The sequence below is a fragment of the Lithobates pipiens genome, unplaced genomic scaffold (assembly GCF_037356315.1).
Source record: "Lithobates pipiens isolate NorthernLeopardFrog02 unplaced genomic scaffold, aLitPip1_a1.2 Scaffold_18, whole genome shotgun sequence".
NCBI lineage: Eukaryota > Metazoa > Chordata > Amphibia > Anura > Ranidae > Lithobates > Lithobates pipiens.
In genome coordinates this window covers 571,171,346-571,197,610 of record NW_027507758.1, presented here as the reverse complement: position 1 = coordinate 571,197,610, position 26,265 = coordinate 571,171,346, and the positions used below count along the sequence as shown (strand labels likewise).

General features: G+C 44.4%; 1 protein-coding gene across 1 annotated transcript in view; it reads left to right on the top strand.

The window, feature by feature from the left end:
- Positions 1-2,189: 2,189 nt before the first annotated feature.
- Positions 2,190-26,265, top strand: part of XKR5 (XK related 5) — a 40,135-nt gene continuing 16,059 nt past the window's right edge. Inside the window, exons 1-5 of the mRNA XM_077489028.1 lie at positions 2,190-2,281; positions 11,262-11,445; positions 14,127-14,314; positions 18,439-18,648; positions 24,249-24,418. Coding sequence (XP_077345154.1) covers positions 2,212-2,281; positions 11,262-11,445; positions 14,127-14,314; positions 18,439-18,648; positions 24,249-24,418 — 822 coding nt within the window. The 5' untranslated portion in view covers positions 2,190-2,211. The remainder of the gene's footprint in view (positions 2,282-11,261; positions 11,446-14,126; positions 14,315-18,438; positions 18,649-24,248; positions 24,419-26,265) is intronic.

Below are 26,265 nucleotides of genomic sequence, written 5' to 3'. Positions count from 1 at the left end.
AAGAAGGGAGGAGAAAGGAAAATACCAAAAAATAAAAAATCGGAAAAAACTCTAATAACATATATACAGTGTATATATATATATATATATACCCTATTTTGAAGCATATTAGAGCCTCTGGTTCTAATCAGGTGCTTCAAAAGTATCACCTCCGCCATAGGAATCCATGCGTCCTGAAAGGGACAGGCTCATGGATGGGGGGGCAGCACCCGTGTGCCCACAGTGCCGCCACTGGGTGGGAGTATATGTGGAATGAGAGGATTTTAGCCAAGCATGCAGATTAGCCCTCAATAAGGATGAGCTCAGGCGTGTTCACCATATTCCCGCCAGGAAGCTGACACTCTGCACCGCTAATCACAGGAAGTGAGACATTTCCTGATCTGTGCAACCGCGGATCGGGAAATGTCACACTGCCTGGGATTAGCGCTGCGGTGTGTCAGCTTCCTGTCAAATACACCTGAGCTCATCCCCTCAATTCTTTCTTGGGGGAGGGGATTTTTGCTGACACATAACGCTCATACATTTGGGGGGGGGGGCACAGTTTGGCATGCTCGCCCTGGGCTCTAAGTGACCCGATTGTCCCGACACTGACTGTCAAACTCTATTGCCCCATACACATGGTCGGACATTCCGAGCACAAAATCCGTCAGATTTTTTCCAACGTATTTTGTGCCAAACTTGTGTCGCATACACACGGTCGGACAAAGTTGTCAGAAAATCCGACTGTTCAAAACGAGGTGACGTTTGGTAAGTACGACGGGACTAAGTAGAGGCTAGTAGCCAAGAGCTTTGGTCTTGTAATTTGATCTGAGCATGCGTGGCACTTTGTCCGTCGGAATTCTCTACAAATGATCAGAAAAAGTCAGATTGGATTTTTTTGACTGAAAATTCTACATCCAGCTCTCCAATTTTTTTCCGTCTAAAAAAAGTCCGATAGAGCCCCACACACGATCCGATCGGACCTTTTCCGTCTGAATTTCCGACCTTGTGTACAAAGCATGAGAGGATGAAATCTGTTGCACCTGGATGAGGTTGCGTCTACTATCAGGGGCGTGGCCTGGTACAACACTCTCCAACTAGCGTGGGCGTGGACAGAACGCTATACTAAACGACCACAGGCTCTCCCGCTAACAGGGGCGTGGCCTGAACAACACTCCCCAACTAGCGTGGGCGGGGACAAAACGCTATACTAAACGACCACAGGCTCTCCCGCTATCAGGGGCGTGGCCTGGTACAACATTCTCCAACTAGTGTGGGCGGAGACAGGACGCTATACTAAACGACCACAGGCTCTCCCGCTATCAGGGGCGTCGACTAATCCAACCAATGTGGGCGGAGACAGAACGCTGAGCTGATACCACCGTTCCTGCTATAAAAGCCTAATACAACGCTCTCCAACTAGTGTGGGCGGGGACAGAACGCTATACTAAACGACCACAGGCTCTCCCGCTAACAGGGGCGTGGCCTGAACAACACTTCCCAACTAGCGTGGGCGGGGACAGAACGCTATACTAAACGACCACAGGCTTTCCCGCTATCAGGGGCGTGGCCTGGTACAACATTCTCCAACTAGTGTGGGCGGAGACAGGACGCTATACTAAACGACCACAGGCTCTCCCGCTATCAGGGGCGTCGACTAATCCAACCAATGTGGGCGGAGACAGAACGCTGATCTTATACCACCGTTCCTGCTATAAAAGCCTAATACAACGTTCTCCAACTAGTGTGGGCGGGGACAGAACGCTATACTAAACAACCACAAGTTGCACCCGCTATCAGGGGAGTGGCCTAATAAACTCTCTACAACTAGTGTAGGCGGAGACAGGATGCTATACTAAACTTCTACAGTCTCTCCCGCTATCAAGGGCGTCAACTAATCCAACCAATGTGGGCGGAGACAGAACGCTGAGCCGCCCCCGCTACAGAAGTCTAATACGTCGCTCTCTAACTAGTGTGGTCGGGGACAGAACGGCCACACTGCGCTGACACAAACCCTCCTTCGGTGATGGGCGTGGCCTGAGAAACATATTTCCAGTATGGGCGGAGACAGAACGCTAAGGGGCGGGAGGGAAAAATCCCTACGGGGCGTGTGCAGCGCGGGATAACATCGCTGAGGGGGGCGGGCTGATCCTGCCGATGGGCGGGGTTTGCGGTGTGAGTGGCGGTGAGGCGGGAAGGCGGTAAATACGGATCCGGGTGGCGGTGGCCGGGATGGGGGTAGCGGGCTCCGGCTGGCTGGCGGCGGGGTCGCTGGTGCTGTACCTGGCAGAGCGGGGGACGGGTGAGTATAGAGCACACGGTGTACCGCACAGCAATGTAGTATTATTGGGGGTGTCACATGACTCATGGGGACACATAATGGGGGTCCATATCTTACACCACCTGCCTGACAGATTGGTCACGTGATTCAAGAGGGGATTCATGAAAATTGGAGCGGCCAATCGGCTTCCATTTTCAGCTTGTTCACTTTACCTTGAGAATGAAAGCTGGCAGATGATTGGTTGCTGTTCCAGCTGCTGTGTGTTAAGTTGTGGTGAATATCACATAATGTGTCCTATAATGTGCAGAGGTGGGGCTGAGCTTCTGGGAAATAATAGAACTTCTCTTTGTTGCTGCTTGTGTCCATACTAGGGAGATCCCTTCTCTTCCTTCCCTGGGGACATCCTGACACTTGTCTTCTCTTCCTTCCCTGGGGACATCCTGACACTTGTCTTCTCTTCCTTCCCTGGGGACATCCTGACACTTGTCTTCTCTTCCCATCCTGGGGACATCCTGACCCTTGTCTTCTCTTCCCATCCTGGGGACATCCTGACACTTGTCTTCTCTTACTTCCCTGGGGACATCCTGACACTTGTCTTCTCTTCCTTCCCTGGGGACATCCTGACACTTGTCTTCTCTTCCTTCCCTGGGGACATCCTGACACTTGTCTTCTCTTCCTTCCCTGGGGACATCCTGACCCTTGTCTTCTCTTCCCACCCTGGGGACATCCTGACCCTTGTCTTCTCTTCCCACCCTGGGGACATCCTGACACTTGTCTTCTCTTCCTTCCCTGGGGACATCCTGACCCTTGTCTTCTCTTCCCACCCTGGGGACATCCTGACCCTTGTCTTCTCTTCCCACCCTGGGGACATCCTGACCCTTGTCTTCTCTTCCCACCCTGGGGACATCCTGACCCTTGTCTTCTCTTCCCACCCTGGGGACATCCTGACACTTGTCTTCTCTTCCTTCCCTGGGGACATCCTGACCCTTGTCTTCTCTTCCCACCCTGGGGACATCCTGACCCTTGTCTTCTCTTCCCACCCTGGGGACATCCTGACACTTGTCTTCTCTTCCTTCCCTGGGGACATCCTGACACTTGTCTTCTCTTCCTTCCCTGGGGACATCCTGACCCTTGTCTTCTCTTCCTTCCCTGGGGACATCCTGACACTTGTCTTCTCTTCCTTCCCTGGGGACATCCTGAAACTTGTCTTCTCTTCCTTCCCTGGGGACATCCTGACCCTTGTCTTCTCTTCCCACCCTGGGGACATCCTGACCCTTGTCTTCTCTTCCTTCCCTGGGGACATCCTGACACTTGTCTTCTCTTCCTTCCCTGGGGACATCCTGACACTTGTCTTCTCTTCCTTCCCTGGGGACATCCTGACACTTGTCTTCTCTTCCTTCCCTGGGGACATCCTGACACTTGTCTTCTCTTCCTTCCCTGGGGACATCCTGACACTTGTCTTCTCTTCCCATCCTGGGGACATCCTGACACTTGTCTTCTCTTCCCATCCTGGGGACATCCTGACACTTGTCTTCTCTTCCCACCCTGGGGACATCCTGACACTTGTCTTCTCTTCCTTCCCTGGGGACATCCTGACACTTGTCTTCTCTTCCTTCCCTGGGGACATCCTGACACTTGTCTTCTCTTCCTTCCCTGGGGACATCCTGACACTTGTCTTCTCTTCCTTCCCTGGGGACATCCTGACACTTGTCTTCTCTTCCCATCCTGGGGACATCCTGACACTTGTCTTCTCTTCCTTCCCTGGGGACATCCTGAAACTTGTCTTCTCTTCCTTCCCTGGGGACATCCTGACCCTTGTCTTCTCTTCCTTCCCTGGGGACATCCTGACACTTGTCTTCTCTTCCTTCCCTGGGGACATCCTGACACTTGTCTTCTCTTCCTTCCCTGGGGACATCCTGACCCTTGTCTTCTCTTCCCACCCTGGGGACATCCTGACCCTTGTCTTCTCTTCCTTCCCTGGGGACATCCTGACACTTGTCTTCTCTTCCTTCCCTGGGGACATCCTGACACTTGTCTTCTCTTCCTTCCCTGGGGACATCCTGACACTTGTCTTCTCTTCCTTCCCTGGGGACATCCTGACACTTGTCTTCTCTTCCTTCCCTGGGGACATCCTGACACTTGTCTTCTCTTCCTTCCCTGGGGACATCCTGACACTTGTCTTCTCTTCCTTCCCTGGGGACATCCTGACACTTTTATTCTCTTCCTTCCCTGGGGACATCCTGACACTTGTCTTCTCTTCCTTCCCTGGGGACATCCTGACACTTGTCTTCTCTTCCTTCCCTGGGGACATCCTGACACTTGTCTTCTCTTCCCTCCCTGGGGACATCCTGACACTTGTCTTCTCTTCCCACCCTGGGGACATCCTGACACTTGTCTTCTCTTCCCACCCTGGGGACATCCTGACACTTGTCTTCTCTTCCCACCCTGGGGACATCCTGACACTTGTCTTCTCTTCCCACCCTGGGGACATCCTGACACTTGTCTTCTCTTCCCACCCTGGGGACATCCTGACACTTGTCTTCTCTTCCCACCCTGGGGACATCCTGACACTTGTCTTCTCTTCCCACCCTGGGGACACCCTGACACTTGTCTTCTCTTCCCACCCTGGGGATACCCTGACACTTGTCTTCTCTTCCCATCCTGGGGACACCCTGACACTTGTCTTCTCTTCCCATCCTGGGGACACCCTGACACTTGTCTTCTCTTCCTTCCCTGGGGACATCCTGACACTTGTCTTCTCTTCCCACCCTGGGGACATCCTGACACTTGTCTTCTACTTCCTTCCCTGGGGACATCCTGACACTTGTCTTCTACTTCCTTCCCTGGGGACATCCTGACAACATCCTGACACTTGTCTTCTACTTCCTTCCCTGGGGACATCCTGACGCTTGTCTTCTCTTCCTTCCCTGGGGACACCCTTGAACCATTGATCCTTGAACGTAGAGGGCAAAGCAACAAGTTCACTGTAAAACAGTGGTTTTCAGCTGCTCAATTCAGACAGCAGACAGTTAACCTACCAGCATGTTTTTTGGGGTGTGGAAGGACCTGAGGGAAATACATGCAAACTCCATGCAGATGGTGTCCAGACCAGGATTTAATTCAAGGGCCCTAGTGTGCAAGACAGAAGTGCTAACCACAACCCCGCTTGTTGTTTTCCATGAAACATTTGCATGTCTGTGGCCAGTCCTATGAAATTCTAATTGGTCAGGTGACTGTGAGCTCCCAGTAGACTAATGTCATCTGCCCTTTGTAGAGATGGCATACTGATGTTTTCAGACCTGTGCACAGGATATGACTCCCATATGGAAATGGTCACCCTTTATAATAGGTTGAACATGTGGCGGAAATTAACAGGATCGCTCGTGTACTGGCATTCTGCAAGGACACCGTCTGGATTCCATTTGTCATGTTTGTAGTCATTGTCCTCATTAATAGACATATCTTGTATGACCCCTCACGATTCTCTTCAGTCAGATAGTTTTTGATATAAATTTTTTTATTAGTGTCAACATTTTGAAAAACGGGCATACGCAAAAAAAAAAAAAAAAACACCGGCCATTTTCCATCTGGCAATGATGCAAACTGTGCCAAATGATGAGTTACTCTATGGAAAACATCTTGATCTGTACAATCAGTTGGTACTCTCGACACCTTAATTGCTTTGCCACCTTGTGCACAATAAAACTCTTACCAAAGCTAATTGACTCTTTAAACAAAGAGTCAAATGCGCGTGTGTATCCTTGTGGTCACTGCTTGGAGAAATATGTCTCCTCTGGGTTCCTGCTACATCTTCATGGGCAACTCCTCCTCCAACCAGAGGTATTCAGCCATGACATAGGAAAAGAGCAATGACAGCCACATAGCTTAAAACCACATGGAAATTTTTTATTAAAAAGTGTACTAACCACTTAAGAGTTAAAAACAATAAGCGCTTATCTATGAGAGACCGGTCCTGGGAGTCAGACGGGGAGCTTTCTGGTTACAAGGTGCGTGAAGATGTCATGAGTGATATCTCCGCTCTGTTTTGTCACATCTGACGTAATCGGGGGCGACAGCCTCAGATGTGACTCTAAGTGTTTTTTCTACGAGGTGGTGGAGCACTTAAAGAGGAGTTGCCTACTGCGCATGCTCGCTGAGCTTTCTGAATGGCTTGGCAGCAGGGGAAGCAGGAAGGGGGCCAAACTTCAGAGGGATCTTGCTGCAGAAGAGTTTCGCCTTTTGAGCGGAGCTCTGCTTTAAGGTGTCGTAATGCTTGGTGTACCAACTGATTGTGCAGTTCAAGATTTTTATTTTATTTTTAGACTTGTTTCATAGTTAGTAAGGTTGAATAAAGACATCAGTCCATCCAGTTCAACCTGAGTGTCTACCCCTATCCCTGTACGTTGCACACTCACATTGGTCCCTACTCTCAAGGAGCCCACAATCCAAGGTCCCCATTCATATACTAGGGCCAATTTTTGGACAGAAGCCAATTAACCTACATGCATGTCTTTGGAGTGTGGGAGGAAACCGGAGTACCCGGAAGAAACCCACGCAGGCACAGGGAGAACATGCAAACTCCAGGCAGGTAGCGTTGTGGTTGGGATTTGAACCAGCGACGCTTCTTACTGCTAGGTGAGAGTGCTAACCACTACACCACTGGGCCGCCCAAACTTCGCAACTTGTGACAACAGATCATAGTGGGGTTCTTGGTCACCCTGTGCCCCTAATGGACGCAGGGTGATTTACACATAAGAGGGGCCAGGGGAGCTGGACACGGAGTCTCCAGAGCTCTCCAAGGTAAGCTGTGTTCCACAAACCCCCCCCACCCAAAGTGACTCCTGTCACAAGACTCATTCATCATTTGGGAAAGTTTGTGTCATTGTCCCTTTTTTTTGTTACTATTATTCATATTATTTTTGCACTTGCACAAGGACGTGCACATATTTTTTATTAGTCCCTTTGTGTACTGTTTTTTTTTTTTTTTTTTTAAGCACAGAACTCTTGATTATATTTACTACAGTTTCTATCAATAGTTGTGCCAGCTGCTTTTAAGGCCTTTTACCGCAATTTCTCTTTTAGGTTTATTAGCACAAGAAATTCCTGGATTTGAGATGAACCTTTTTGATCTAGGAGACAAAAGGTTGCTGGATTGATCTAAAGAACTTGGAAATATGTCGTTCTTTTGATTAAAGTGGCAATTGTTTGTGACCAAGTTCTTCTAGAGTTCATCTCAAAGTCACATTTCTTAGATTCATGCTTGTCTCCTCTGTTGTGTTTGTGTTAACGAAGCCCATTCATTTCTGTGGGCTGCCAATGCCCAAAACTGGATAAAGAAAACCTACCCCACAGTATTTATTGTTTTTTTTTTTTTTTTTTTTTTTTTTATTGCATACTACAATGCACATTCATTACCATGTCTTGGAGTGCTTTCATAATTTAAAGACAGAGCAGCACACCGATGCACCAAGGGGGTGAGTTACTGCATAGGTGTGAAGCCAGCCTCTAAAAAAATCTGGTTATGATACTTCCCCATGTTCCTCTGCCACTCCATTTGTCTAGAGACTAATCCTTGCCTAAGCTCTATGTCAGAGCTTGCACAGGGTTACTGACCACCTTCCTTTCTCCTAATGTTACAGGTTTGGGCATGGAAGTTGGCCATCCAGATCAGAGTACTGCATCCTGGTTTATAAAGGGGAAAGGTTACCTGCTTCCACGTACCTGGAAGAACTCCAAGAAAGGGGTGAACCTTGCTTGGTTATTTAGGGGGTGTTTTTTTGTCCTGAATGGGCAAAATTAGATTCTCTATAAAATTTGTGTCTATGACTGGCCTTCTATGGATTGCGTGGGTGGTGCAGGCATGGCAGCGCACAGTGCAGACCTCCCTTTGCCCAGCAATGGGCCCCCCACCTATTCACAGGGGATTTTCAGGTACCCCCAAGTCATCAGGAAAACATGATCCTTCCACAATATTCTAGTCCCAACTTGGAGCCTCCTACAGTTGGGTATTCTTGGTATAATTCCTTAACCACTTAAGGACCGCCGCATGTAAATATACGTCGACACAATGGCACCGACAGGTACGTGCTGGCCTTCCAGCGGGTGGGTGGTCCGATCGGACCCCCTCCCGCTGGCTCCGATGGTCCGTTTCGCTTCAGGAGCGATACGGGATGATGGGATGGCCGTTGGTTTCTGGCCATCCCCTCTTGATCGGCGAATGAGAAGCTTCCCCTGCCTGTGTAGTGTAAACACAGGCAGGGAGGAAGTGATGTCATTCTCCTCGGGGCGGTCTTTTTGACCAGACTGCAAGGAGAGCAGAGATAGTAAGTGCACCAACACTACACTGACATGTAGGTACACATAGGCACACAAATCCCCCCCCGATCACCCCCCTGGAACCTATAGAGAACAACCTCTTCTGCACCTTTTTAACCACTTCATCCCCTGATGATTTGGATGCTCAATGACCGGGGCATTTTTTGCGATACAGCACTGCGTCACTTTAACTGACAATTTCGCGGTCGTGTGAAGCTGTACCCAAACAAAATTTACATCGCCTTTTCCCCACAAATAGAGCTTTCTTTTTGTGGTATTTGATCATTTCTACGGTTTTTAGTTTTTGTGCTATAAACAAAAAAAGCGACAATTTAGAAAAAAAATGACAAAAGTAAAAAATATTGTGTGTGTGTGTGTGGTGTTTTTTTTGTTTGTTTGTTTTTCTGTATTCAACTGCTGCAACGTGGCAGTTGGCAGGGAACAATTATGAAGGGCTTCACAGAATACAATGATGTAGCATAAGTAAGAAAAGAATATTGGCTGTGCAGGCAATGGGTCAGGTATTAATGTTGATGTACGTTCTTGGTGTATGCAAATAAAGGATCATCAAGGTCCGGGGAAAATCAGTAACCTGAAAATTCTTCCAGGACACACGATTTGACTTTAGCACAACTGTAGTGTCACTCTATATTTTTAGTTTCATACCATCCATTATAGCTAGACGTAGCAAGCCCTTGTTAGCGGCATCCTCTTGTCACATGATCCACTGTGCTGCAACGTTTCTTGTGTGCTCTATTATTTTAGGGCGGAGCTGCGGTAAGCTCTAATGCCCCATACACACGGACATTCCGATGACAAAATCCGTCAGTTGGAATTGTCTACACACAATCGGAATTTAAACGATCGGATTTTGTTGTCGGAAAACTTTAGATCCAGGTCTCAAGCTTTGTGTGTCGTAAATTTCCGATGGAGCCCTTACACAATCGGATTTTCCACCGGAAAGTCCGACCGTGTGTACAGGGCCCAAGGCTGAAGGGTGCTCAAACCACAAAACTTCCCCAGTTGCAATTGAAAATAAAGATCAGCAGCTTGATTTAGTAGGGCAAGCCAGCTGCATACCCTTTTTCCCCCGAAAATAAGACCTAGCGTGATTGTCGGTGATGGCTGCAAAATGAGCCCTATCCTGAAAATTAAGACCTGCAAAGACTTTAACTAGGGTTTATTTGGGGGTTAGGACTTGCAGCCATTACCGACAATCACTCTAGGTCTTATTTTCAGGGAAACAGGGTAGTATAAGCTGTTGTGATATTCTATCAACAGTTCTGCGAAAGCGCAGAGATTCCCATATATATGTATAAAGTGAATAATCATAAATGCAGTGAAATTAGGTGTTTTTGTTGCGTTGGGTTTTTTTTTTTGTTTTTTTATTGCACTTAGTAAACCATAAGTAGGTCCATAACACTGAGCGTCTGTCTGTTGCTTAGTGAGCAGTCTCTACTCTGCAGCATTACTGTGCGATTCTGATACTGTGTTCTGACCTCCCCGAGATGTTCTGCCCTTTATACATTATAAATGTGGGCAGTTTTGTTGGAATCATGCTGGCTGGATAAAGTGTCGTGTCTCGGGGGGTCACAGCAAACAAACACAACCGATCTGTCAGTCAGATCTCTCTTACTGATTGGCAGTTAGAGAGGAGCAAGCTAGCCAAGGATACCTCAAGACAACCACTAGTACTGAAATTTTTATGAATGGATTTAAGCTGGTGTGAAAGCCAGAGCTGGTTGTGTTCAGCACAAGATATTCTGCAGATTTCATGTAATTTCCTGGTGTGTGTGTTGTGTGTTTTTTTTTTTTTTTTTTTTTTTTTTTTTTCTTTTTGTCGTCAGGAAAAGTGAAATCTTTGTTTCAAATTTGGCAGGGGAAGCCAGGCCGTTTTAGTACGGCTAGAGTAAGCCATATTATTAATAATGCGGCTAAATGTCTATGTACCCTTGTAGTAATCATATCAGTGTCGTCTCTTGTAAGGAGGTGGCCAGAAAGAACATCTCCGGATGGGAATCTTGAAACAGAAACCCGCACTTGATAAGGTGACCAACACATCTCTCCCTCCCCATCTAGGCTCCCTGGGAGGAAACTACTGATGCCCAATGTAAAAACTTCATGATCTGGTCGCACCCATCCCTGATTCTTGGGGCCTACCTGCTGTTTCTATTCTTGACCTCTCTGAAGTCATTGTCAACCCCTTTTTCCCAATAAGGAGCTCTAAATTCCCTAACCGGTGCTTTTTTTATATTGCGCTGGAATGAGTGGATTCCAGACATAACTTTTAGTCTCTTTTTATTGGCTCCTTTCTTGTCAATACAATGAATCCCTGTCGTGATTTAGGTGACAGTCCCACTATTATGACTCTTGTTGTAATATTACTTATTCCTTGCTGAGACCTATAAGCAGATATAATCACTGCGGACAGTCTTTAGATAACTGAACTCGCCAAATATCTTTTCTTGTCCTCAAGGATCTTTATTGAATGTGTAGGTTACAGAAAACGGGATATGGCAGCTGGTTGAAAGCACAGTATTTGCAGCTCAAAATATGGTAATGTGTTCCCTGATGCAAGCAGATCATGGCATCTGTTGCATGGGAGAGGAGGCTTGCAGGGGTTGGGGGTAATCTGCCTCTATATACACATTTTTTTTAAACTTCTCATACTGTGTTTTATTTATAGAGTGCGCGGTGGTGGTACATTACTTCCTTACTGCCCAGTACCTGTGGGCAGGATGGACTCTCGGCCTGCTCCTTCCTGGCTGCCTGATCCAGGCTCTCAGCTTCGTCTGGCTACACTCTGATGGACATCCACGATGCCTCGCACTGAGTCTGGTCCACATCTTCCAGCTGGGTATCTTGAAGAGGTAAGGACTGACTGAACGACTCCAGCCAGGACAGAGATCACTGCAAAATTTTTGTCATGTTGGGTTATGTGTTTGGCTGTTTCTTTTGTGATCTAAACTGGAGCAGTATCTACACTGAAAGAATAAGCTCACTTTTTGTAGGGGGGGGTTCCCTTTTTTATTTTTTTGATTGCATCCTCGATCAGCAGATTGTGGGTGAAATCTCAGTCTCCTGCAGACAGTCAGCATAGCGGTTTGCTCATGCCTCGTATGGGCAGGCATTTGCCTGAGAGCAGAAAGATCTATGTACTCGGAGTGCTCACCAGGGCCCTCGCAGGTCTTTGAGAACTACCAGCCTTCAGCTGCAATGGATGTTGATACTTGTAGGCGTTCATTCCCAGGAAACTGAATAATGTGGCTGTGTGGGCGAAGCCATGCACAACCTCGCTGTTTCCAAATTGTGATGGTGGGTGCGGGGAGAAGAGCCCCACCCGCACAGAGAGGGGGAATTAAAAGTGAGATTCTGAAGATGCTGGAACATGTTACAAAGGTGAACTTATCTCTCAAGGTTGTAAATCATTTCTATGCACCTGATCAAGGCAAGTTCACTGCTTGATAGACATGCATTCTTTTGTGATGGCTAAAACTCAATAAAGCAGTAAGTTGTTTTGACATGGGCTGCTTATCTAAATTTTGGTACTTAGTAGAGATGGGCTCGGGTGTGTTCGAAATCCCACACGCCCGATCCCGCCAGGAAGTCGACACTGTACACGGCTAATCACAGGCAGTGAAACCTTTCCCGATCTGTGCTGCTGCAAACCGGGAAATGTCTCATTGCCTCTGATTAGCCGTGTGCAGTGTCTGCTTCTTGGCAGGGGGGATTTTGAATGCGCCTAAGCCCATCTCTAGTATTAAATATGGTGCTTTAACCCTTTTGCTGTCAGACCTTTTTTTTTTTTTTTTTTTTTTTTTCTCACGCATGATTAAAATTTTAGGCCTGAAGATTACATTACCCCCCCCCCCCCCCCTTCCCCCAAACATGTTACCTGAAGGCAGGCACCCTATAGAATATCTGTGAAATGGCGACAAACTTCAGTATCCCATATTTTCCATTGGCGACGCTAAGAACCCCCTATAGGTCATCAGTTTAGTGTTGGGGAGGAGGTCTGGTTCTAGATATTGCTCTAACTCTGGCATGTGTGGCGATATGTGACATGTATTGCAATCTGCGCTATTTTTTTTTTTCTTTTTTTTCTCGTGTGTAGGCGCCCCCCACGCATTCGTTTTACATTTATACATGTGGGGGGGACCTCAGATCTTTGAGTAACTTTTAAGCTTCTACTATTTAAAAAAAAAAAAAAATCATATTTTCATCACATCTAAAAGACCCTGGAGATCTCCCTCTGTGCGTCATGCCATGTATGCAGATCACATTGCATTACATCCTTTCCTGCCCATGCTGGCCAGGGACACTGAGAGATGGACCCCAAAGTGATGTCAAAAGCATCACTTTTTGGGTCAGCAATGAGGAGGGAAGCAGAATGAACCTGTGTCTGCTCTGCTTCTCCCCCTCTACCTGACGGCATCCGCTATGTTGTTTCCAGGCCTGCAGATGGGCCAGCAGAGCTCAGGATACATGGGGGGGGGGGGTGCAAGCAATTGGGCAGCAGCGCAGCCACCTGAATGCTTCCACCTTGACAGCCAGGCATCTTTGTCAGATTTACACACAGTCCTGGTGGCTGCAGTCGCTGGAAGTGTGTGTGTGTGTGTGTGTGTGTGTGTGTGTGTGTGTGTGTGTGTGTGAAACCCCTCGCTGTCAGCGGAAGGGTTATAATGTTACTCCACTTTCGTGGGGAAAAAAATATTGCCAATAAAAAAAAAAAATTAGTTATATAATAATTATAAAATTGCAACACAAGTCATATTGTAATTTAATGTTATTAAAAATACCTTTTTTACTTTTCAATCTGCAATGCTATAATCTTCTGTAAAATACAATATGGCTACCTGAAGGCATTCTCTACACAGAATGTGATTGGCTCACCGATTTTTGGCATCACCTGCAACAAACCTTTTTGAGATACTACCAAAGGTTTAATCGCCTGTAAAAGAGCCTGACCCTTTCCTCATTGGAACCCTGTAAGTGCAGCAGCTGATTAATAATTAAAGTCACTCCCATTCACATTTGTTTTGGATATGGACAGAGACAAACAAAGAACTATTTCTCCATAATAACAAAAGGTAGGAATCTGCAACAAAGTGTGTTAAAATCACCGGGGGGAGAATGTGTATGAGGTTTTTTTCCTGAACAAAATTTTTGTTACTTTTTAAGCTCTTTGAAGATCGGCCTGGATGTAGATCTGCAATAAGAGGACCTCAAGGGCTCATGCACAGGAGTGTATATGGCTATACAATGTAAAATATTTTCATTTTGGCTCCCTGGAATCAAAGGTGTTGCATACAGCTGCCTATACAAATAGAGTACAGGATGCGGCTGTATGATGGTCCTAGCATGCCCATATGTATGTTTGCGCTTTACCCACACAGCCGTATCATGTAATTCCTTTTTACCATTTTCTGTACTCAAAACTTGTATGTGCCAGGTGGTGAAAAATGCTATATTTTACGTTGTATGTTGTACCTTAGCTGATAGTGGGTATCCACTTCCAAGGTATCAACAATGTATGTATTTTGTGTTTCAGGCATGTAGATTGTTTGCATTTGGCTGTGTGCAGAAGAGGTGATGAAACATGTCGGGCAAGGGAGCTGGTGATGAAGCAAGGGGACCTGTCTCTTCTGCGGCTCATGGAAGCTCTTCTTCAAGCTCTCCCCCAGTTATTACTTCAGACTTATCTCTATATGACTCTGAAGCCGGCTGATATCTATGCAGGTAAGTTGTGTGACAAACAATGGAAGAAAAACAACTCTTTGCATGGGAGAGCAAAGCTCTAATGCGCTGCTGTAAATTCCAGGCTTAAGTGTATACAGCAGTGGCCAAAGGTTTTGAGAATTATACGCACCATAACTTTCACAAAGTCTGCTGCCTTCCTTTCTATGATGGCAATTTCTATATACTCCAGAATGTTCTGAAGAGTAATCTGATACATTTCAATTAATGGCAAAGTCCCGCTTGCCATGAAAACGGGCTAAACCCCCAAAAAAGCATTTCCAATGCATTTCAGCCCTGCCACAAAGGACCAGCTGACATAATGTCAGTGATTCTCTCATTAACATATTTGTCAGTGTTGACGAGGAAAAGGCTGGAAATCACTCTGCAATGCTGATTGAGTTTAATTATAACAGACTGGAAGCTTTAAAAGGAGGGTGGTGCTTGAAATTATTGTTCTTCCTCTGTTAACAATGGTTACCTGCAAGGAAACACGTGCAGTCATCATTGCGTTGCACAAAAAGGGATTCACAGGCAAGGATATTGCTGCTACAAAGATTGCACCTAAATCAACCATTTATCAGATCTTCAAGGAGAGAGGTTCAGTTGTTGTGAAGAAGGCTTCAGGGTGCACAAGAAAGTCCAGCAAGCGCCAGGATCATCTTACATTTGATTCAGCTGCGGGATCGGGTCAGTAAATTGGTGGTGTCGGCACCGGTCCTGGTGAAAAAAAAAAAAAATGATTTACTGAAAATTGAAATCTATTTGACCTCAACTCGATTCAAGATTCAAATCGATTTATTTTTTTTTTTTTATTTTTTTTTTTTTTTTTTTATTCTGGTGCACTTAAGACCTCTTATAACGTGGAAGTCTTTGGAGGGGTGGGCATGGTGTGTTTTATTTTTAATTTTTTTAACAGATGGAGCGTTGTTTGGTATCACGGGCACTTTTGTGTATTGATGCAAGATACTGTGAAGAATAACTATTATGGGGCTTTATTTATTCGCTGGTTATGGACTTATTTTGGCACACTTTAACTGTTTGCTGAAGTTTGTTGCATGTTTGGGTAGGCTAATTTATAGTGGGGGTCAAGCAATTATCAGTGCAGCCGATAATCACTTTATTTATTTATTTTTTTTAAGATTCGGTAGCGTACTGATGTTACTGATATTTCTTCAAGGGATTGTACCAGGGTGATGCATGCATCACACCCTGATTCAATATTTTTTTTTTTTTTTTTTTAGAGCGGACGGTCGGCTTTCTTGTAATAACAACTAATGTGGCTAAGCAGCTGCTCGCCCGTTATCACAAGCGTGACCAGCCAGCATGTCCACTGGCTGGACAGAAACCTGAACAAAGCCGATTGCTTTACTCGGGCCTTGGATCTAGCAACCCAGAAGTGATGTCATGACATTACTTCTAGATTACTGGCATCCTAAAGGCGCTAGTTTAAAAAAAAAAATAGAAAGTATTCAAAAACTGATCTTGCCATTTTTAAGTGCAGTGGAGGGGTTTGGATTCTTATAGACCCCAGATCCCTCCATAAAGATTAGCTGTCCCTGCCTATTACCGTCACAAGGGATGCTTAAATTCCTTGTGACAGCAATAAAAGTGATTTTAAAAAAAAATATTGAAAAGGGCAGTGTAAAAATAAATACTATTGGCCTTTTTTATAGGCAGCCGAAAAATCAGTATCGGCCCTGAATAAATAATATAGGTTGACCCCTAACTTATAGCCCTGCACTGAACTTCCTTTTTATTTTTTTATTTGTGTGTGTTATTAATATAAGTGTTCAGCTGCTTAGTCTGTTTAGGGGGGAAATTTCAGTGTGTGAGCTCTTTTTGATTTATTTATATATTTCATATAAACATATGATCATAACTTACTACTAATTGAAGGTCATCGACTGAATCTGTTTCTACCATGTAGTTTTAAAATCTGATGAACCAAAATAAGATCGTATTTTATAAACAAAGCATCTCAGTGCTGCTGATCGATGCAAAATGATCAATAACTTTCTGCCCCTGGCCAATCGACTCATTTTGATCAAATCTGATCGAAATCGAGACTAAATCAATCAGAAGGGAAGTTATGACTATTCAGTTGTTTACTAATTTGATTATTTTGATCAAATTGCTCATCGATGTTTGTTTGGATTTTTTTTAAAAATCAAAGAGTGTAGGGCCACTATTAGGAAGAAATTTTGTTGCAAATGCAAAAATCCACATTTTACAGCATTTCTGCAGTCTCTGACAATCTTCTTTAGCAATATAAACCTTGAACAGTTCTTTGATGTAAAGAGCCGCAGTTGAGACCCCCATCAACCACTCTCCACCGTATAAAATTAAAAAAAATGATTGCGCAGATAGACACAAATATGTGAGTGCAAAATGCTGGCAAAAACACAACAGGATCATTTGTGATAAACGCAGTCAGAAATAAACATTGCCGTGCTAAATGCTAATGATCTTTATACAAGTGTCCATGAAGTAAAAGCAGTCCATATACATATATAGAGATAGATAGAATCCATTCATTATTTAATTGATTAAATATTAGATAAAAGAAAACTTCTAACGATGCTACAATCAAGGCTGATGCAAAGTTACCCCATAACAGGGGCCATAAGGAAGAGATGAAATGCCCACATAATGTAAAACCGTATGATAGTTAAAAGGTAGTAATGCTAAGCACTTAGCTGAATCCATGGAGTCCATGTCCGTGAGGTTACCACGCACGCCAAACCTGTACTCGTATTGACTGGTTCCTGAGAACGTTGGAATTTACACATGCTGGATTTTACCTGGATTCTTGTAAGTGCTTAGCATTACTACCTTATTAATAAACGATATCATACAGTTTTACACTATGTGGGCATTTTATTTTGCAGTTAAACTTGCAGTGAAGATCCACTCTAAAGAAGTTGCTGTCTGGTATGATAATAATGTATGCGCACTATAACATCCTGTGGAGGGCCCTCTGGGGACCTTCCTGTGAGTGCTCAGTGGGTTCTGTCAAACACTATTCGATGGATGGGCACATACAGCACTAGCTCCTGGCATAGAAAGGTCAATGTTGATTGTAAGTCTACCATGTATTCTGGTATACCATGGAGCCCAAGAATGGGCTTGCAGTCAGTTTTTTGGAATCCTCCAGTTGCCTCAAACAAGAGGGGTTAGCAGAACATAAGCACTCACCTTCATCCTCTTGCCCATCAAAAATGGTAGTTATCATTGCACCATCTCTATAGGGCCAAGGTACTCTTGCCAGGGTTCCACGTCACCATAATCGGTTGCAATGTAACTCGCTTTGAGATTCTGTCTAGGGCTGTGTAGCTTTTGAATTGCGGCAGCAATACTTATGGGTAGGGGTGGGCCCAGGTATGTCCAGACCGTAGTCCCAACCCACCTGAGTAATCCTGCCAGGAAGCAGTCACTGCACACCGCTAGTCATAGGCAGTGAGGCATTTCCCAGCCCGCGGCTGCACATAAACACACTGGCGGTGTGCAATGACCACTTCCTGGTAGGGTTGCTCAGGTGGATTGGGACTACGATCCAAATGCCTGATCCCATCCCTACTTGTGAGGTAATCTGTTCTTTTTTTTTTTTTTTATTTTAAGGAGGAGGTCTTTTCCTCCACGGAATCTGAAGATTCTGGGAAGCAGGGGGGCTCTCGAGGAGAACATATCCATGGCCGCCATTTTGGGGGAAATGTGGCTGCTGAGCTGTAGTAGCCGATTGTTCCCCAAACTGGTGCAGAGCTGTTCAAGACACGTCCATCTTATGCGCTCCCTTCCATAATGTATTTGTTTTTTGTTTTTGAAATCCTGCATGCCACAGCAGTTTGTTAGGTTGCCACTGTACCTACCGTAGAGATGGACGTAAATGCCAGGGTAGCATCATATTTTTTCAGGAAGGACTTATTTCCCTCCTCTTATGAAACACATTTATAAATTCAAAGTGTGCAAGAGCTAACAGGTCCTCAGAAGGTCTTTGTTATGAGGTCCAACTGTCTTGTATTTATTCTGAACTGTTTGTGTAATGTTGGAATATTTTGTAAAATGTTATAAATCTTTCTGATATTCTGACTTCACATGTGTTTTTTTTTTTTTTTTTTTTTTTCCAGCTAGCTGTTCCCTGGCATGCCTGTTGTCTGTGTCCTGGGCACTGGTCTCATTCAGTCATTTCCTATGTCTCCTGAGACCTGGGAACCTGTGTCTGCCATGGGCATCGGTGCTGTGCCAGCTCCTGTGGAGGATGGGCATGGTTGGGACCCGTGTGATGGCCTTGGTAGTGTTTGCCACAGTCTTTCATTTCTGGGTGTTTGCTGTGGGAGGTGAGAAATCAACTTGCACGTACTGTACTGTATGGAGGCTGTCATTGATGACCTTTTCATTCTGATAATGCTAACATGCATGCCTACCTTTTTTCTTAAATTTGGGTTACTTACCTTTTGAAAAATGTATAGCTTGAGACAGCTGAATTTTCTGGTCTGCATACTCCTGTGGTGTTTTTTTAGGGATGCATTGGTATCGGCGCCAATAGTACTTGTGAAAATGCTCCTGATACCTAAAACTGAAGCTTTGCGGTGCAAATTGCATCCATACAAAATTAATGGGCGCAAATTGCACTTCAAGGAAATGCATAAGATTTGAACAGAAATGCGGTGCATGCAATTGCCCCCACAGCTTCTGTTTGTGTGTGAACCCAATATAAAAGTTTATTAAAAATGTTCTAACAACCCACATTAAAGTACATACAGTGGTGAAAATGATTATTTCATCCCCTGCAGATTTTGTAAGATTGCCCACTTACAAAGAAATTAAGGGTCTATGAATTTTTTTAATTTTTTTTATCATAGGTGTATTTTAAATGAGTCGGAGTATCAACCAAAAGTCACGCATGATACAAATGTTATAAATTGAGTTGCAGTTCAGTGAGTAAATTAAGTATTTGGTCCCCAAGCAAAACATGACTTAGTATTTGGTGGAGAAACCCTTGTTGGCAAGCACAGAGGTAGTAGGATGTTTCTTGTAGTTGGTGACCAGGTTTGCACACATCTCAGGAGGGATTTTGGTCCACTTTTTACAGATCTTCTCTAAATCCTTAAGGTTTCTAGGGTGTTGCTTGGCAACTTGAAGTTTCAGCTCCCTCCATAACTTTTTTTTCTTTAGGGTTAAGGTCTTGAAACTGGGTAGGCCACCCCATGCCCTTTTTTAATATGCTTCTTGAGCCACTCCTTTGTTGCCTTGGTGGTATATTTTGGGTCATTGTCATGCTGGAAGACCCATACATGACCCATCTTCAGTGTTCTGGCTGAGGGAAGAAGGTTCACATCCAAGATTTTACAATACATGGCCTGTCTGTTGGCCCCTCAATGTGGAAAAGTCGGCCTGTCAACCTTTTAGCAGAGAAACAACCCCAAAGCATAAGGTTTCCACCTCCGTGCTTGAGTGTTAGGATTGTGTTCTTGGGGTCATAGTCAGCATTTTTCTTCCTCCAAACACGATGAGTCAAGTTAATGCCAAAGGGCTCAAGTCTGGTCTCATCTGACCACAGCACTTGGTCCCAATCCTTCTTTGAATTATTTAGATGTTCATTGACAAACTTCAGACGGGCCTGTGCATGTGCCTTCTTGAGGAGGGGGACCTTGCTGGCACTGCATTTCAATCCATTGTGATGTATTGTGTTAGCAAAGGTTTGTTTGGTGACTGTGGTCCCAACTGCCTTGAGATCATTCATGTGTAGTTCTGGGCTGATCCCTCTCTTTTCTCATGATCGTTCTTACCTCAAGAGGAGAATCTTGCATGGATCTCCAGACCGAGGGAGATTGATGGTTATTTTGTATTTCTTCCATTTGCCAATAACCACTCCAACAGTCCTCTCCTTCTCGTCTAGCTTTTTGCTGATGGTTTTGTAGCTCATCCCAGCCTTGTGAAGGTCTACAGTCTTGTCCCTGATGTCCTTTGATGGCTCTTTGGTTTTGCTCATGATGGAGATTCTGTGGACAGGGTTTTTATTTTTTATTTTTTTTTGTTTTTTTTTTTTATACACATAACGAGTTGTCGTTAGGAGCACCTTCTTAAATTGACAGGACTAATGTGTACCACATGAGCACATAATGTAGCCAGTCTGTGAAAGGCAGAATTTTTGTTTGTAGGGGACCAAATACTAACTGCAACTCCATTTATAACATTTTATCGTGTGTGTGTGTGTGTGTTCTGGATTTTTGGTTGATATTCTGTCTCTGTCATTTAAAATACGCCTATGATAAAAATTATAGACCCTTCATTTCTTTGTAAGTGGGAAAACTTACAAAATCTGTAGGGGATCAAATGTTCCCTACTGTATCTAGTCAACTCCAAATCTGCATAGTGTCCCTGTTTTGACGATGACAGCAAATAACAGCCGCTGGAGGGAATGTATAGGTGGCCCGCCCCCAAGCTGACTTCACTTTACGCCCTATACCCACGGGGGTTCCCAGAACTTCTCCAGCCCTGTGAGCACCTTCAGCGGCAGTGGTTTTCTATCACTGGTGGAAGAGGGACGCTATGTAGATTTGGATTTGACGAAAGATGTACTTTTATTTTTTGTAAGGTGTTATAAAATATTTCATAAACTGCCCATTGCTGCACACTAGATTGCATTTCCCTTTCTATAATGGGTTCACACATGGGTGAGGTGGGCAAAATCTGTTTTTTGGACAAGAATCGTACCACATTCCTTTTCAAATCGCAAGCAATTCTTTGCAGTGCGATTTGCACCCATTCATTTTGTATGGATGCAAAGGTATCGTTACTCGGTATCTGTGCAGCCTTGGTGTTTTGGATTCAAAGAATTTAATTGAATGCAGTGGGATAGCACAACAGGCCGATAACTTTTTAAAGCAGATCTGTGCTTAAAGAATAATGCCTTTCCCTTGGGTGTAGCCAACCTAGGTAATTACTTGCTTTCCTCCTCGATCCAGTGAGCTTCTGAGTACCCCTGCCCAGAGCTGCACAGGCATTGCAGCAACAACCTACCCCACTGTATCCTTCTCCTGGTGCGCATGCATGGTGCGGCCCCATTCCTTCCTCTTTGTGGACCATATTCATGGCAGTGTCAAGCAGAGTACACCATTTACATAGAAATTAATTTGTTTGTGGCACACATGCTCACTAAGAAGAAACCTATTTGGTGGAAAAAGTCCTAGAATCAGACGCACAGATTTCTATGCTGAACAGTAGTTCTGGCAAGATGTGCAGCACTAGCTGCTGGATGGTAATAACAGTCTCTGATGCATGGGCACTGTTGTGTGATGCACTTGGGGGCGGCTATCTGTAGCCGCCCTGGCAGTATTCCCGAGTCTGGCTCGGGGTGAGATTTAAATACCACAAGCGGTATTCCTGAGCCAGACTCGGGATCACATCGCTGGATCCATGGAGGGGTTTTCTTACCTTGTCCCCTGGATCCAGCGATGTCCCCCCTCTGTGATCTGTGAGCCGTCCTCCGCTCGATCTGCCATATCGCCGGCTGCGTTCCCTGCGAGCGTTGCGACGCACGGGGATGGAGTTCGGCGCCAAATTCAAAAAGTAAAATACACAGTATAGATACAGTACTGTAATCCTGTAAGATTACTGTATCAAATTAATTACACATCCTCTTTGTCACTAGTGGTTTCTCCAGTGCCCTGCATACAGATTTATATTATAAATACTGTTCTTTATGCCTGGAAACTGGAGATTGTCCATAGCAACCAAAAAGTGTCTGTTTGTCAAAAGTGGTTATAGACCAACTAGAAAACGGCGATAATAAATTAGAATCACTCTCACAGAATTGAGCGATAGTAATTTGTGGGGAAATTCATCATCAAACACTAAAAGTAATGACAGCGATAATTCTGCAACTCGGCATATTTCAGTGTTTTTGATTTGATTACATTATTGAATCATTTTTATTATATTTGTTATTTAAATTATTTATATATATATATATATATATATATATATATATATATATTTATAAAAAAAAATATTTCAAATTTTATCATACCCGGTATGTCTATTAGACTCTCTTGTTTGCACAGATTTATGTGAATTATTTCTAAGAATTACAGACCTACAATATAAAACGCCAAATTTCCATGCAAAATAATTGTACTGCTTTCAGCACCTAAAATCTGAAATAATCATACCGCCAGGGAGGTTAAGTCCCATACACACTATCAGATTTTCTGCTGTGGTTGTGTTTTTTTTTTTTTTTTTTTTTTTTTTTTTTTTTTTTTTCCTTCAGATTTACCAAAACCATATAATATGAGGTCAAACCTTAGGAGTTTCAATTTGTATGCAATCAGGCAGGTCCTGGCACTACATGGTTTTGGTAAATCTGAAGGCAAGAATCGGCAGAAAATCTGATAGTGTGTATGGGGATTTAAAGTTGAGCCAGTTCTACAAACAAACACAAGTGGGGGGGGGAGCGCCAACTAAGTGCAATATCGCAGGGGATTTTATTAATACAATAGTTAAAAACACTTACAACAGGTAAGGTAAAACGGCCAGGATGTCCACTCCGGGATGGTCTGCCGGGTTCAGATCCCTGGGAAGCAGTGGGGATGGAAAGATCACACTCACAGGGGGAGGAAGTATGGAAGCCTTTCTGCCCCTCCCAGGTGCACTTTCAGTTCCCAGGCTGTGTGGATGGGTGGATGGAAAAACCTTTTGTGCAACCTGTGGCCACCAGGAAGCTGGGAACATAATCCGTGTCGAACACAGCCGCACCGGAAAGGACGTCACCAGATTAGGAAGCAACTGGGCTGAGGCCTTCAGAAGGAGCAGGCTGCTCAGAGTGCGTAGCCTGTATTCTGCCCATTCTCTGTCTGGACAGCCCGGCTGCTTCCTTTTCCGGTGATGTCATGTCCAGCTGTGTTCCACACTGATTATGTTCCCTGTTTCCTGGTGGCCACAGGTCGCACAAAAGGTTTTTTCATCCACACAGCCTGGGAATAAAATCACCTGTGATACTGCACTTAGGTGGCACTTCCTTCCTTCTATTTGGTGTAAAGTCTGCAAAGATCACTGGGGGATTCAGGGGGAAGTTAAGTATCGGTCTACCTGGGCAGCACTTGGGTTGGCCATACATTTTACAATTTTCTGGTACAATTATTCCAGGGTAAAAATAAACTGAGCTAGTCTTTGGAAGATCAGTCTACTGTTAAAGTAAAATTAGTAATGTCGTCCAAAAATTATTGTAATTGTGCTAAAATCATAGTTCACATCCAATAGGCCCATTACATTGCACGCGAGTCAGAGTTTAGCCTCCTCTCCCTTGACATTGCCGATTTGCAACTTATTTTTAACCGCTTCAACACCGGGCCAATTTTGACACTTCTCACATATATGTAAAAATCTACTGTACTTTTTGCTAGAAACTTACTTAGGTCAAGCCTTCCCAAGTCTGTTCACGGGTTGCAAATCCCAAATGTTGGATTTTAATGCTTTGAAAGTTTTACATATGGGCCAAACATTCCAGATGAAATCCACTAGCTCTGTCCTGTCCTCCTTTCCCTTCACCAGGGAGACTTTCTGACTTCTGTGGACATGGATGCTTGCAGCACGCCAACACTTTCTGCAGTTTTGCTATAGGACCCCTATACTACCAGTTCATGGCCCTGCTATTATTCAGCCTGTCCTCCACACCTTGAATGTTCACCAAGGTACTGGCTGCAGTGTCGACCCTGTTGCATTTTTCAGGACACCCTGTTGTGGGATATATTGATGACTTGTTGAGGGAAAAGTCAGCAATGCTGCTATTGGGTAATGTAACTTTTACAAAGGTTCAGGTTGATACTAGAACTGGTTACTTGATTAAAGTATCTGGACAGAACCGCCAGGTATCTTATCTGTCTCTTGGTGTTGAGTTTGGAAAGATGTACTAAGTGTCTGTGTCTCTTTTGTACAGGTGCTCACTGGCTGGTGATGTCTTTCTGGCTGGTGGCTCAGCAGACTGATGTTATCAGCAGGCCGTGTTACTGGAGACTCTTCAATATCCTCCTCGGTGCTGTCTATGTCTTCTGCTTTATTAACGTCAGGGATGGGCCCTCGCGGTATCGTGTTGCTATCTTTTATGTGGTAAGGCATTCCTGTACTTTGTTTAACCCTCATGCATCTAGTTAAGGGAAATTCTACTGTTTAAAAGATATAAAGTGGAAGTCAGAAAATTAAGTCCTGCTAGATCACTTCCGGCTGGTCCCTTTTGCAGGTATAGCTTTGTAAAACATAAGACTAAGAAAAGAAAACAAATGTAGCCGCCACATCCTAAGGACTGGTAAACTGCAATATTTTACATTTGTGTTCTTGAGCTTGGATATACACTATATTGTCAAAAGTATTGGGATGCTTGCCTTTACACACACCTCAACTTTGGGTTGTAAACTTTTTGGTTTTTCACCTTTAATGCATGCGATGGGGACGAGCACACCAGCTCCAGCCGGTGTCTCGGGTCCTGATTGGATAGATTTATGGCAGCACAGCCATTGCCCCCCCACTGCTGTCAATCAAATCTAATGAGGCGGGCCCGAATCCTGCCGTCTGCGTCAATGGACACAGGAGCGTGCCCGCATGAGTGCTCTGAGGGAGAGCGGCTCTCCAAAGAAGCACTCAAGAAGAGGAGGAGCCAGTAGCGCCACTGAGGGACCCCAGAAGAGAACAATCGTGGCCACTCTGTAAAAAACCAACTGCACAGAGGAGGTAAGCATGATGTGGTGTTTTTTTTTTTTTTTTTTTTTTTTTAAGAACCTTTACATATCCTTGTGTGTCTATGGGAATATTTGACCATTCTTCCAGAAGCGCATTTGTGAGGTCAGGCACTGATGTTGGATGAGAAGGTCTGAATCGCAGTCTCCACTGTTATTCATCACAAAGGTGATCACATCATTCTTCCTAAAAAAAAATGTACAACAATTTTTTAAAATTAAAATAGTTTTGAATAAATTCAGAGGAAAAAGTGTATATATAATTCCTCCCAGAATATCATGTCTAACCAATTCTAGGTGGTGTAGCCACTCCATGGCGAGAGATATGTATGTGGTTACACACATGCGTAACACACTTATATGTGTATACACACACACAGGTATCATGTGTTTTTATCACAATCCGTGGATGGAAGTAGAATGGAATGGACAAAACGCAGAAAAGTAAAAGATAATAAATGATTAATGATTAAAATTACCTACAATCAGTTGGTTATCGGATTACATCATGGAAAATAAACATCATGGTGAATATATAGTATAAAACAATTTGACGATTATGGTCAAATCTCAAGTTTCTCAAGCGTTTTTATTGTTTTTAAATGTTTTCCAAAATGGTTTTAACAAAGTTTTGTACAATGGTTTTTATGCAAGTCAATCAGTTAGGTAGCTCTGTGACCTGGTATGCACTGTCATGGCCAGTAATATATACGTTTCATAGCTGCGTGACTTTAAGACCCAGCAGCGATGGGGATAGTGTTTAAAAGCCCACATCCAACATGGTGGCCCCTGTTAGGCCTGAAAAAGGAGCACATGCTCCGTAAACATGTCGCCTATTGGTCCATCACGTCCCGGAAGTGACATCATCCCCCGACTCCCTGTGCGTTCGAGAACAAGGAAGCGTCAGCAACCACCGGCTCAGCCCACTCTGATCTATCAGCAAGAAGCCTCACGGATCTACTCTCCACGGACATCCTGCCATTTGTACCCAATGCTTGTGATTACTTCACTCTTGTGAGTACCTATATTAATTTGTGCAATAAACTCACTCTTGTCCTACACTTAGATTGGTGCTTGTGCTTTATTCCCAGAAGAGTTGAAGTTGTTGTAGCTGTAAAGTGTGGGCCAACTTAATATTAAACCTTATGGACTCAGACTAGGATGCCATTAAAGTGTGTGTGTGCGTGTGTAAAGGCAGGTGTCACAATACTTTGGCAATACAAC